General features: G+C 43.9%; 1 protein-coding gene across 1 annotated transcript in view; it reads left to right on the top strand.

The window, feature by feature from the left end:
- The window catches only part of LOC115481905 (corticotropin-releasing factor receptor 1-like), a 288,268-nt gene that overhangs the window by 239,920 nt on the left and 33,184 nt on the right, over positions 1-15,164 (top strand). The window contains 1 exon segment of the mRNA XM_030221359.1: positions 2,399-2,471. Within this exon segment, the coding sequence (XP_030077219.1) occupies positions 2,399-2,471 (73 nt within the window).

Here is a 15,164-nt window from a genome sequence, read left to right on the forward strand (position 1 = left end):
CCTCGCAGGATGGCCCCGTAAAGGGGCGGTGCAACCCATATTATCGAAACAAGATGGACATCCATCTTTCATTTCGATAATACGGTCGGGGACACCCAAATCATGAAATTTTGGTCGACCTTAGAAATGGTTGTCCTTAGGTCGTTTTTGAGATGGTCGGCCATAGTTTTTGGCAATAATGGAAACCGAGGACGCCCATCTCAAAAATGACCAAATCCAAGCCATTTGGTCATGGAAGGAGCCAGCATTCATAGTGCACTGGTCCCCCTCACATGCCAGGACACCAAACGGACACCCTAGGGGGCCCTGCAGTGGACTTCACAAATTGATCCCAGGTGCATAGCTTCCTTACCTTGTGTGCTGAGCCCCCCCAACCCCCCCCCCCAGACCCACTACCCACAACTGTACATCACTAGCATAGCCCTTAGGGATGAAGGGGGGCACCTACATGTGGGTACAGTGGGTTTCTGGTGGGTTTTGGAGGGCTCACATTTACCACCACAAGTGTAACAGGTAGGTGGGATGGGCCTGGATCCACCTGTCTGAAGTGCTCTGCACCCACTAAAACTGCTCCAAGGACCTGCATACTGCTGTGATGGAGCTGGACATGACATTTGAGCCCGGCATAGAGGCTGGAAAAAATGTTTCTAAAAAAATGTTGTTTTTTTTGGGGGGGGGGGGGGTTGGTGACCACTGGGGGAGTAAGGGGAGGTCATCCCCGATTCCCTCCAGTGGTCATCTGGTCAGTTCGGGCACCTTTTCAAGCCTTGGTCGTGAAAAAAAAGGGACCAAGTAAAGTCGGCCAAATGCTCGTCAGGGACGCCCTTCTTTATTCCATTATCGGCCGAGGACGCCCATCTCTTAAGCACGCCCCAGTCCTGCCTTCGCTATGCTGCCGACACGCCCCCATGAACTTTGGTCGTCCCCGCGACGGAAAGCAGTTGAGGGCGCCAAAAATCGGCTTTCAATTATGCCGATTTGGGCGACCCTGAGAGGACGCCCATCTCCCGATTTGTGTCGAAAGATGTGCGCCCTTCTCTTTCGATTATGCCCCTGACAGGCACCTAACTGTCAATTAATGGTGCTTTTGGTGTGTTTAAGTGACGCATACCTCTAGTGCTAGTTTATAGATTTGCCCCATTAATGATCAATTTTAACAGTACCTATTTCTAACAGGTAAATTAATTTCAATATAGCTGTATTAGCCTTAATACAATAATATCAAAATAACTATAATACTATCCAAAACTTTGTTATCCTATGAAAGACACATTTTTAAAATTCAGTATCCCAGGATTCCAACATTTGCATATTGCAACAAAAATAATATCAAATTATACAGCATTTCAAACAAATATATCAGATGTAACATATATTGCCTGAACCTGTGACTAAGACATGGGCTCCTAAGAAACCCTCCAAACCCATAGAGGGCTGGGTTTCTTAGAAGCCCATGTCTTAGTCACAGGTTCAGGCAATATATTTTTATTATTTTTTTGCAATATGCATATGTTAGAATGCTGGGATATTGAATTAATTTGATAGTATTATAGTTGTTTTGATCTTATTGTATTAATGATCAATGAGATACCCCAAAGCCTATGAAATCCTTTGTCATGGTAATTCCCATGTTGACTTGAGCCTTCCATTTAGACACCCTGAACCTCTCACTACAGATTCACTCTATGCAGTCAGGCATGCACACATCCATTCTTCCTTGATTTAAATGGATTCAACCAATAATTCTTAGAATGACTAGTTCCAAGCCCTAAGGATTCAAAGAGACTGGGTCCTCAGACAGTACTGATATATTTACATGCATTTGGTCTATGAACCTACTTAATTTCCATAATGTGGTTATCGTGAAAACTAGTTTTGTCTGCAGGCCGCAAGGACCAATATTGGCAGTTGCAGTTGACAGAAAGTTTTATTTCTATCTTCTAGATGGTTTTGAATGTTCTTTTGTAGAATGCAAACATTTCTCCCAGGTGAAGCCTCACCGACTCAAAAATAGCACTCTGAGCTTTATACTGATGCTCTGGGCCTAGCCCCTGCTGAAGGCAGGTTCCCCCGAATATTCAAAACTATTTAACTGGCCAGGAACGGCTCCTGGCCAGTTAAATAGTGTTTAACCACCTAACCGCGAGTATTCATCTGCTTAAATAGCAGGCCTATCTTTGACCGCTAAAATGTTAACCAGCATAGCCAGTTAAACCTTTTTAGTAGCCAAAATAAACCCGGATATTCAATGCTGGTCACAGGAAACAGCCTGGCACTGAATATCCGGGGTTAACACAGACGGTGGACAGCGAAAGCGCTGCCTGCCACCGTTCGCGTATCGGACTGGTTGTCTTCAATCCTCTGCTGTCTTTGAGACTCTTTTTCTTTTCTTCTGCAGATGCTGGTTTGGTAAAAAAGCTGGAGTCTACACAGATTTCATCTACCAAGGACCAGTCATACTCGTTCTACTGGTATGAACTGAAGTTTCATGATTCCTTACCCATCTTATACCATTGTTGTCAGCATTGGTGTAGGAAATGGAAACTCTTGGGGACAATGCTATCATGTATGTAGGCGGTGGGGTCTTTAGGGTCAGCACCAGCACTTGGGCCATTAGCAGCTTTCTGTCACAGGCTGCATAACTAGGGTCTAAACCAGCACTGGTGAAATCTCTCACCCATCACTGTGGCCCCTCGGCCTTCGCAATTTCTTGCCCTCACTATAGTCTCTCACTTCTCACTGTGATCTCTATCCGTGTACCACTTATTGTTGCTCATATGATTAAACATATAAACAGCTGAAAAGGTTGGAAAATACAGTGAGGATCTCATTCAGGTCGATATTGCATGCATTCAGTACCACTATCCATATAGGTATTGGCCAGTGAGTACTCTGGCAGTATCTATTAATGGATCATTTTTAGGTCTGCCTTTGTTCCGTCCCTAATTATAAAGACAATATCTGGCTATTTTGCAATGCATATGGCCCGATATTATCCATATAATAGGTTGCACGTGTCAATGTACAGAATAGTAGCACTTTCGTGGTTAAGTGTACTGGTATATATGCATGTGGCAGAAATTCACCTAGGCGCTATTTTGTAATAGGGTGTGTAAGTGCAAGGAGGGTGTTCACATGGGTGGAGCATGAGAGGGGTAAGGGTGGGGCTGCCACTTACACACACAGCTTACAGAACATAGAGTAAGTTACATGCACCTTTGCCGCGTTTAAGTGCATACAGTTATGGCAGGTCTAAGGCAGGTGTAATTGCGGGCACCTAGATGCCAAGTTACACTAACATAGTAACAGAGTAAACGACGGCAGATAAAGACCTGTACGGTTCATCCAGTCTGCCCAACAAGATAAACTCATTTACATGGTATGTGATACTTTATGTGAATACCCGAGTTTGATTTGTCCTTGCCTTTCTCAGGGCACAGACCGTAGAAGTCTGCCCAGTACTGTTCTTGTACTAAGTTCTGGAGCTAGTATTCTATAAAGGAATAGAGGCACCCAGGTGCTATTACAGAACAGGCTGTCATTCTCACTGCACAACTTCAGGACACTTAAAAGGGGGAACCAGAATGTTTTAAATTTTATGGATAAGAGAGTTTCACATTGACAGTCAATGAATAGGTCTCCATGAGCATCAACCTGATTGTTTTTATTGTTGGATTAAACTCACACCTTTTCAATGGTAGCTAATAAGTACTTCCTTGTCCCCGGAGGGCTTACAGTCTGAGTTTTGTACCTGAGGTACTACTACTACTACTATTTAACATTTCTAGAGCGCTACAAAGTGTACGCAGCGCTGTACAAACACAGAAGAAAGACAGTCCCTGCTCAAAGAGCTTACAATCTAATAGACAAAAAGTAAAGCATTTAAATTTAAAATATTTAAGCAGTCAAGCACAAGAGAACAGTCACAGAAGGACAGAAGATGTTGAAGGGTGGTAGTAGAAGGTAAAGTGATTGGTGCCCAAGGTCACAAGGAGTGTTAGTAGAATTTGAACGCTAGCTTCCCCACTGGTCTAGTGACTAACCATAATTGTTAAACTGGACTGTAGCCAGAAAATGAAGACAGCGGCTATAACCAAGTGTCAAACCATCGCAATGATTTTCCAGTCACTTTATCTCTGCTCCATCAGTTCAGATTCCAGTTTGACTACTTATGAATTATATACGGAGCCTTTATCCAAAGCACTGCGCAGTTAATTTAACAAGAACACTGAGCAGAACGAAATAGGAAAAGGGACACAGCTTTTTATCATATCTAAAAGATAACACCTTAAACCAGGGATGTAGGCAGAAGCCCATTTTGGGTGGACTGGGGGGGGGGGGGGAATGCACATTTCCTGTCATCTGTTCACCCCTCCCTCTTTCGGCGTTAAATCCTACATTTTTGGTGGGGATGCCCAAGCCCCACCATCCGAACCAGTCCGCTGCCTGAGCCCCCTACCATGTTGCCCGAGCAGCGAAGTTGGCGGCATGCACTCCGGTGCATGCTCAGTTCATACGAGTGTGCATGGGAGAGCTGGCATTGGCGCCTGAAGCACGCCGCAGATTTCTTTGCAACTTAGAGCTTGTGCATCTCCGCCAGTCAGTCCATGGATGCTGAGCCCAAAGTGACTGCATTGAACTACATTCCTGCTTATAATCGAATGAGAAAAACGCCCAAGTTCCGACCTAAATCGGGAGATGGACGTTTATCTCACAAAAACGAATAAAGCGGTATAATCGAAAGCCGATTTTTGGACGTTTTCAACTGCAATCCGTCGCGGATGCGGACAAAGTTGATGGGGGCGTGTCAGAGGTGTGGCGAAGGCGGAACTGGGGCGTGGTTATCTGCCGAACAGAGATGGGCGCATTTCACCGATAATGGGAAAAAAGTATGCGTTTTTAGCTAGAATTTAGGACACTTTTCCTGGACCCTGTTTTTTCACGAATAAGGCCCCAAAAAGTGCCCTAAATGACCAGATGACCACTGGAGGGAATCGGGGATGACCTCCCCTGACTCCCCCAGTGGTCACTAACCCCCTCCCAGCACAAAAAATGAAGTTTCTCAACTTTTTATTTTCACCCTCAAATGTCATACCCAGCTCCCTGACAGCAGTATGCGGGTCACTGGAGGAGTTGTTAGGGGGTGCAGTGGACTTCAGGCAGGTGGACCCAGGCCCATCCCCCCCTACCTGTTACAATTGTGCTGCTTAATGCTTATTAGTCGTCCAACCCCCCCCCCCCCCCCAAACCCACTGTACCCACATGTAGGTGCCCCCCTTCACCCCTTAGGGCTATAGTAATGGTGTAGACTTGTGGGCAGTGGGTTTTGAGGGGGATTTGGGGGGGCTCAACACACAAGGGAAGGGTGCTATGCACCTGGGAGCTCTTTTACCTTTTTGTTTGGTTTTGTAAAAGTGCCCCCTAGGGTGCCCGGTTGATGTCCTGGCATGTGAGGGGGACCAGTGCACTACGAATCCTGGCCCCTCCCACGAACAAATGCCTTGGATTTATTCGTTTTTGAGCTGGGCACTTTCATTTTCTATTATCGCTGAAAAACAAAAACGCCCAGCTCACACATTGTTGAATAAAACATGGGCGTCTATTTTTTCCCAAAATACGGTTCGGTCCGCCCCTTCACGGACCCGTTCTTGGAGATAAACGCCCATGGAGATAGGCGTTTTCGTTCAATTATGCCCCTCATTGTGTCCCTAACACCAAGCAGGGGTACTGGGTCAATATTAGTTCAGAGAGAAGAGTGCCCCCAACAAAAATATGCAGCTAAATGCCCAACTAATCTACCTGACCAGAGTTTGTTCTGGACGATCTAGAAACATATTTGTACAGAACAGTTGGCACTGAATATTGTGCTATCTTACTTTCTTTTTAAAGCTAAGTGGACCCCTTTTTTACCCAGCTAAATTTATGCTGGTAACTGTTTCACTGGCACAACCTTTAGCCTGATAGAAGCAGATATTTTAAGCCAGTAAATCATTTGAATAAAATTAGAGGAGTAAATACTCAGCCAGTGGCTTTATGCCTAGATATTTAATGTGAGGCCATGTATGGGCATCAGTGTGGACAGTTGGCACTTATCTGGTCCTTTAATTGGATAGGTAAACCCAAAGATAGGACTGTGTTTTATATGGTCCAATTTGTCTGGTCACCTTATCCAGTTAAGTGCTCAATATTGGCACTATGTTATGTTACTTAATCACATAAAAGTACCAACTTCGCTTTGACTCCACCCCCAGACTGCCCACAGCATAGCCAGTTTCAATTTAGACAATTAGAAGGGGATATTCAAGGGGCGACCTAAGATGGCGGCGTAATAGGTTGCATGGAACAGCAGCTCTGATCCCGACTCGGCAAAATATATTTCCTCGAGGAAGAATGCCACATACTAAAAGAAAGGCGACAACGAAGGTAGTTCCCCCACCTACCTCGACTCCCACGGTGCTTCAGTCGGGTCTTGAGCGCTATTTCGCGCCAATCTCCCAAATAATAGGAGATACGGATCCTATAGCGGGGCTCTCTGGGGAAGCGGAGGCCCTGCTAGGAGAAGAAATATCTCTTTCACCACCAGCAACAGTGAGACCTCCATGCCCGGCGTCAACGACGAGGCCTGATGAACAGCGACACCCTACCGGAAGTGTTTCAGGCGAAGCTGTCAGTGAGGGGCGGGAAGCGTTGGAGAAGACACCGAGAGCACAAGAAACATCATTAGGAATTACGAAGGAGGTAAATCTGGCAATGACTTGGACAATGTTGAACAAAATGGATGGGACATTACAACAAACTTCAGGAGAAGTGAGTACTTTTAAAAAAAAATTTCAAGAGTTCAATTTAAAGGTTGACCAGTTAAAAACGGACATTGCTGAAAAAGTGACTGATTTCCAAAATAAAGTAGATTCTTTTCAAGAGTTCAAAGTCAGTGTGGTTAAAGATAATGCAGACAATCGAAGGAAATTGGATCAAATTGAGAACTTCAATAGAAGATTAAATTTGCGATTATTGAACTTTCCCAAACTCCCAGGGATTAATCCTTATGATTTATTTAAAAGATACCTAAATGAAGTTTTAAAAATGCCCCTGGAAGTGATGCCGCCTGTTAATAAGATATATTACATTCCAAGTCCCAAAGGAGAGAATGGGAAAAAACAGGATGGACTACACACTAATTTAGATCTTGAGAACATTTCAGCAATACTAGAGCGTTCGGTGGATGAAAATGCAGACCGGTCAACTCTGATAGTTTCCTTGATTTTCGAACAGGATGAAACTTTATTTTAAAAATCTTCAAACCTGTTTCGGTGGGATAAAAATACAAATCTTCCCTGATGTTACAAAATCGACCCAACAGAGAAGGAAAGCTTTTCTAGCATTAAAAGCAAGAACGTTGGAGATAGGCGGGATGTTTTTCCTTGCCTATCCGTGCAAATACTTAGTTAGGTTGGGTCAGGTTAAATATACCTTTTTTTCACCAGATAGTCTAAAATCATTTCTAGATTCTAAGCAAATGTAATAGTTAAAGTAAATGGGAGTATTTACACCACCTTATTTCTTTTATATATGCTCATGCAATAATTCTTCCCTAACTCTGTTCGCCCCATGATTTAAAGGAAGCTTAAAATGTATGTTTGTGATAGTATGCTATTACCTTTTTTTCCTTCCTTTTTTTTTTTGCTTTATTGTTTATATGAAGAATTATTGAATTTCTTATTAATCTAACTATTGCTGTATTTCAAAACAAGTTTAATCTTGTTAAAATTGAAAATCAATAAACAAATTGAAATATATAGAAGGGGATATTCAGCGGCACTAACCGCTTAACTGCTAATGAATATCCGCAGATAGCCCCACAAAAACGTCTCCTGCCCAGTTAAATTGCTTGGAATATTGACCCAGAGTTTCTATCAAGTTTTAAAAATATAAGTGCTGGGGTCGATATTCAATATAGACAAGAAAAAGCAACACTGGGCCTTCAAGAAAAATACAATGGCAGTCCTTTATTGTGAAAAAGACCCGACGGGCCGTGTTTCGGCGCACAAGTGCCTGCCTCAGGGGTCAAAGTGTGTCTTCACAATATATGAGCAGGAATGTTCAGACAGTCTGAGTAAATTGCCAGCCACCAATGAGCGTTTGTTCAATCCTAACAGTGGTGGCTGGCAATAGACTGTCTGAACATTCCTGCTCATATATTGTGAAGACACACTTTGACCCCTGAGGCAGGCGCTTGTGCGCCGAAACACGGCCCGTGTCAGGTCTTTTTCACAATAAAGGACTGCCATTGTCTCTTTCTTGAAGGTCCAGTGTTGCTTTTTCTTGTCTATATTGTATGCTTGTATGCTGTATTACCCTCTCTTTTGTGATTACGGGGTCGATATTCAGCCAGCAGTGCTCAGCATTTTGCTGACTGCCACTGGCAGGCTTCGGCATTGAATTCCCAGGTTTGTGGAGCCAACTAAAGCGTAGACAGTTGTGTGATCTTCTGCACTTAACTGGCTATGAGACATCTCATAAAGATAGGACTGACTTTTAAGTGGTCCTATTTATGCGGTTACCTTGGTTGGTTAAGTGCTGAATATCGGTGGTTAACTGGAATGCCCCCAAAATAGCCAGTTTTGAGATAAGTACTAACCAGGCATTTTTAACAGCACTAGCCGGTTAATCAACCAATTAGCCCTGAACAAGTGATTTAACTGACCACAAGCTGTTTCTGGCCGGTTAAATCGCTTTGAATATTGATCTGGTAGATGTTTATTTTTCAAGTAATTAGAGTTTCTATGTGGTTCCAAAAATTGGTGTTTCACAGGTAATATTGTGGGTAAATTTTTCAGTGAAATCAAATATGTATGCTTGTGCCACTTGTGTTAAGAAGAAGTGGTCTTTTTCAAGTGTTTATCCAATAAACACCTATTGTAATTTTTTTTGCATGAGAGTGTTTTATTGGTTAAAGCTTAAAATCAGAAGCCTTGAATATAAACCCCTCAATGACCTCCCTCCCAACCAAGAACTAACCTGATCTGTTCCTGTTTACCTTCAGAGATCTCACAGTATCAGAGCCCGCTGGTGCCCAGTTGTTTCTTCAGGGTAGCAACCAATTAAAATTATAGTGGTAATATTCAGCCAGCAACGGTCAGCATTTTTAAAAATGCCAATATTATGCCTATTCAGTGCCAGGCCATGTCTAGGTACTGTCATTTAAACGTCCGGGTATATGCAGGTGGCTGGCACTTAAACAGATAAGTGCTGATATTCAGCACTTAACTGGTTAAGTTAAACTGGCCAAAGATAGGACTTTTATTTCTATGGTCCTATTCGTCTGGTTATCTTAACCAGTTGAGGGCTGAGACTCCACCCCTAGACCGCCCACACAATAGCAAGTTTCGGTTTAGGGCCTGCTCAGTTAACCAAGCAAGATGCTCATTTAACTAGTTAACTGGTTTTGAAGATCGACCCCATAGTGTTTAACTACATGAGGTTTCCCTGTCTATCAGTTGTTTGCCCTACTCCTTAAAAATATGTAAAGAAAAGAAGAAGCTTGAGCTACAACTGGAAAAGGTGTGAGCTAAATCCAATCCCTTCCCTTCCCCTTTGTTGCTTCCATCTTGGGGCTGGTTGGTTTCACTCTCCTTATCCCCTCTAGACATGTGTCTGTCCATGTTCTGCCTTCTTCAATGCTCAGGGCCTTGCGTCCCCCCTTCAGCACTGGTCCTCCAGCTGCTCAAAACTAATTGGTTGATTCACACTCTCATTTCCAAATGATGTGCTTAAGTTGGTCTCAAGAAATCATTTTGAAGCAATGCTGGCTTCCATCTACTTCCTACAAAATCTCATTAATACAGCAGCAGGCACCGAGAAGGCAGGAAGTACATGGAACAGTAGGGTCTTATCTTAATAAACTTAAAGAATGTTTTTTTTTCCTGATCTTTTATCCATAAATCAGCAGCTCTGTCAGAAATAAAGATGCTCGTTCCTAGCACTGGCATGTAGTCTCTGGGTCTTATTCCAAGACTCATCACTCTTTTTTCATATCCTGTATAATTCCTAGAGGAGACAATTGTGATACTCTGTGCAGAGCCTGCAAGCACATTTTCCAAAACAGACCGTTTGTTGGAGTTTCCCTTTGACAATGCAAGGGCTGGTCATGCTGCAGATACATTAGAAAACATGGACTTTCCTCTTCCTTAAACCACATAAGAGAATATCAAAATGAAATTTTGCACACTGTTGGTTGGCTTCACCCCACCCCTCCACCCCTTTTCAATCTCCACTCTTCATTTAACGTGGGTAACTATTTTCTGCCCTTCTGTTTGGCATGGCAGTGGGAGTTCACTAACTGGCAGGTGCTTAGAAGAAAGCAGTCAGATGAATTTCAAAATAAAATCCCAGAGCATTCACCTATCAACCTGTTTGGCCCACACCCATTTACTCTTGGAAATCCCTTTGTAAATTACCCCCAATAGGCTTATGAAATTTAAGTTGGTTACCATTTAAGGCTATACCGACTGTTTTGAAAAAGGTTCCTTCAGCTGTCAGTGCTGTTTTCATAGGTGTAGTACTGTGAAGCCTGCATGGAGCTGTAATAAAGAACCATTCTTCAATCATCCACACTGTATTTGTGCTTTGCATGTACCTTGTAGGGGGAGGAGGGAGCTGTGCCAACAGCACAGCAGTACCCAAATATATCCCTCTTCATAATGATAGGAGCTGCTCAGTAAGGGAAGTGTTAAAAAAGCAAAATATGTACATTCATTTCCAAAAAAAAGAGTACAATCATTCATTTTATTATTATTAAAAACTTTTAATTAAAGTATAAACAAATACATCTATGACAATCTACATACCGAAAGTAACCCTTCCCCTCCCCAACCCAGTGACAAATACAGCAAACCATATAAAGAGAAATACACAAGAATAGTCAGGGATCACAGCTCTTAGGCCCCAGTCCGAAACAGATACATATGTACACTCCCCTCCCCACAGTGTTCCACCTTCCCCAAGGGCTCAAGACTCACTAGCGGGATCCCGATGGGTAATAGAAAATGGATTTAGAACCTGACTATGCACTGCAGGAGATACCTTCTGTAGGTACACTTCCCAGATGGATAGAAATCTTTTCTGCCATCGTGGAGATAGGTGAGACTGAAATGATTCCCATAGCATCAAGGAGTGAAGCCTATTCTTCCAATACCAAACAGAGGGTGGGTAATCTAAGTGATTTAGGATACATTTCTTCCCTAAAACACAAGATTTGCTGATAATTTATCCCCGGTTTCTCAAACCCATAGCCTCAATGGAGTAGGGGCGTAGCCAGAACTCGAGGTGGGAGGGAGCCAGAGTCCAAAGTGGGGAGCATATTTTGGGCTGCCGCCCACCCCCCACCATCCTGCCGCTCCCCACCCACTGACATCGCTGTAACATATCTTGGTTGGCGGGGGTCCCCAACCCCTGCCAGCTGAAGCACCGCCACCACAAATACCTTGGTTTTAATGAAATTAAATACAGTTTCACTAAAAGGAGCGCACCGGACCATGAGGGAAAGAGAGAGAGCAGGGCATCAGCGGTGCCGGAGACCAGCGCTGGATGAAGGCTTCAGCTGGCGGGGGTTGGAGGCCCTGCCAGCCAAACCAGGGGCCCAGAGCAATTTGGGGGGGTCAGGCCCCCATGACCCCACATAGCTATGCCAGTGCAATGGAGACTCGGAGGTGATAACCCAAGACAAAGTGTAAATACTGAAACAGTGCTTCCCAAAATGCCATAATTTGACAATCGATACACTGGTAAAGCCCATGAAAAAAAATAATTATGCCCCATCTGGCATTTTTGACAATGAGGAGTATCTGTACAACCCACTAAATAGGCTCTGCTTTGAGAAAAATAAGCCCTATGAATGCTGCGAAAGTGAGATTCCTGCAACTCTGCACTGTGAACAAGCCAAGGGATCACTCGAACAGAATCTGATATACAGGAGGCTCAGAGGGACTGTCCCAAATCCCATTCCCACAACTCCACCATCCTCCAAAAATCCTTTGAGGGCACACATTTAGATAATTTTATTTTTGTTACATTTGTACCCTGCGCTTTCCCACTCATGGCAGGCTCAATGCGGCTTACATGGGGCAATGGAGGGTTAAGTGACTTGCCCAGTCACAAGGAGCTGCCTGTGCCTGAAGTGGGAATCAAACTCAGTTCCTGAGGACCAAAGTCCACCACCCTAACCACTAGGCCACTCCTCCACTGTTGCTGCTATTGGAGATTCTACTTGGAATGTTGCTACTATTGGAGTTTCTAAATGGAATGTTGCTACTATTGAGATTCTGTTGGTACTATTTGAGATTCTACATGGAATGTTGCTATTCCACTAGCAACATTCCATGAAGAAGTCAGCCCTTGCAGATCAGCCGCGCAGGCTTCTGCTTCTGTGAGTCTGACATCCTGCACGTATGTGCAGGACGTCAGACTCACAGAAACAGAAGCCTGCGCAGCCTTCTACATAGAATGTTGCTAGTGGAATAGCAACATTCCATGTAGAATCTCCAATAGTAGCAACATTCCATGTAGAATCTCCAATAGTATCTATTTTATTTTTGTTACATTTGTACCCTGCGCTGTCCCACTCATGGCAGGCTCAGGGCGGCTTACGTGGGGCAATGGAGGGTTAAGTGACTTGCCCAGAGTCACAAGGAGCTGCCTGTGCCTGAAGTGGGAATCGAACTCAGTTCCTCAGTTCCCCAGGACCAAAGTCCATCAACCTAACCACTAGGTCACTCCTCCACTCAATTCCCCATAGAACCAGGAGACAGAGGCCTGGCCTGATGCTTTCCCTTCTAAAAATTCTCGCAACTGAACCCCAAACCTAAGAGACAAAATGTGCTGAGGTAAACAGGACTTATAATGTGGTAATTGTAAATAGACAAATCTATCCGCCAAGCTAGAACCAAATTGGGGAAGGTGAGGAGTGTCCCATCCTCTTTTATTAGATGTTCCAAGAGAAAAATGCCATATGCTTTCCATTGCTTAAAGATTATATTCTCTATCCCTGGCAAGAACTCTACATTGCCCGCCAAAGGAAGCAAAACACCAAGGGAGCAGCTCCCTCCATAGAGCCCACAAGGGTCAGAATAACAGAATCTGATATATCCAGGAGGGTAACTGTCCCAAATTAGCATGAAGAAAATAATTAAGATGCCAAGGATGGAAGAAGATTCAAGCGAAACATCCGTGAAAGTGTCATAACTCAAAAACTAGCCCCTAAGGTGGTGCAAAAGACAGGCTTGATTTTCAAATCTGGGACTCTCAGATCTCCCTATCTCCAAGAACCAACCATAATTTCACCCCATTTTAGGCTTCTTCACCCCCCAACAAAACCATGCTAGAAGCCATTGCAGGGCTTTGAGATCTTTACTCAACAAGCAAAGCAGCTGAGATTACAACCCATATAGCCAGTGCAGGAAGAGCACCGTACAATACAGATTGCCTTTGTCTCTGTTAGGCAGAGTTAATTTGCTCCAATGATCCAGGTGATCCTGTGTATTACAAAGCAACATTTAATCTATAGAGCAAGCCAGGATCCATAGATTACTACTACTACTACTACTATTTAGCATTTCTATAGCGCTACAAGGCATACGCAGCGCTGTACAAACATAGATAATTGACTCCTAGATAGCGAAAGGGAGCCATTCGCCCAATATAACGGAAAGGAGGGTCCCCAGCCCCGTCTAAGAAATTCGGATCTCGCCAGTGCTTCTGACTTGGTCAGATTGAGTTTAAAACCCAACAAGTCACTGTATTCGCCAAAGCTTTCCAGTAACGCAGGAAGAGAGGAATGAGATGCAGAAAAAAACACTAGCAGCTCATCAGCAAAGGCCGCTATTTTAGAATGCCAATTTTCACATCTTGAATCTCGGGATTACCTTGGATTTCCCAAATAAATGGGTCAAGAGTCAAAATGAATGATAATGGTGATGACAGACAGCCTTGGCGTGTGCCCTTACCAGTAACAAAAGGTTCAGACATTATCCCATTGTCACAAATCTGCACCCATGTGTCAGCACCTGTCAACAGGCTTTTTGGCTTCAAAACTGATGAGTAAGGCAGGTGTCGTCCCCCCCCCCCCCCCCCCCCCCCAGAGTATACCAATTCCAGAGCCAGTAGTATCCACTGCATGTTTTTAGAAATCATGTGACCATAGATAAAACCCACCTGCGGCTCTGCCACTAATGTAGGCAACACCTTTGCCAGCCAATTGGCTAAGATTTTTGCCAGCAATTTAGACTCATAGGTTAATAAATAGATTGGGCAATAAGACTTTGAGTTTAAATAAAACCACAATCTGTGCCAGCTTTAGTGGTGTTAGGTTGTGGAATATAATTTTGTTTAAAACAGAAGCCAAAAAGGGACCCATCTCTTCCTTCAAGAACTTATAAAATTCACTCCGCAACCCATCTGGCCCCGGTATCTTCCCCAACGGACTCTGCTGAATAGCCCATTCAATTTTCTCAACCTGAAAGGCCCATTAAACATGGCATAAGTACATAAGTACATAAGTAGTGCCATACTGGGAAAGACCAAAGGTCCATCTAGCCCAGCATCCTGTCACCGACAGTGGCCAATCCAGGTCAAGGGCACCTGGCACGCTCCCCAAACGTAAAAACATTCCAGACAAGTTATACCTAAAAATGCGGAATTTTTCCAAGTCCATTTAATAGCGGTCTATGGACTTGTCCTTTAGGAATCTATCTAACCCCTTTTTAAACTCCATCAAGCTAACCGCCCGTACCACGTTCTCCGGCAACGAATTCCAGAGTCTAATTACACGTTGGGTGAAGAAAAATTTTCTCCGATTCGTTTTAAATTTACCACACTGTAGCTTCAACTCATGCCCTCTAGTCCTAGTATTTTTGGATAGCGTGAACAGTCGCTTCACATCCACCCGATCCATTCCACTCATTATTTTATACACTTCTATCATATCTCCCCTCAGCCGTCTCTTCTCCAAGCTGAAAAGCCCTAGCCTTCTCAGCCTCTCTTCATAGGAAAGTCGTCCCATCCCCACTATCATTTTCGTCGCCCTTCGCTGTACCTTTTCCAATTCTACTATATCTTTTTTGAGATACGGAGACCAGTACTGAACACAATACTCCCTCAGGGGGTGGGGG

Source organism: Microcaecilia unicolor, chromosome 12 (genome assembly GCF_901765095.1).
Source record: "Microcaecilia unicolor chromosome 12, aMicUni1.1, whole genome shotgun sequence".
Classification (NCBI taxonomy): domain Eukaryota; kingdom Metazoa; phylum Chordata; class Amphibia; order Gymnophiona; family Siphonopidae; genus Microcaecilia; species Microcaecilia unicolor.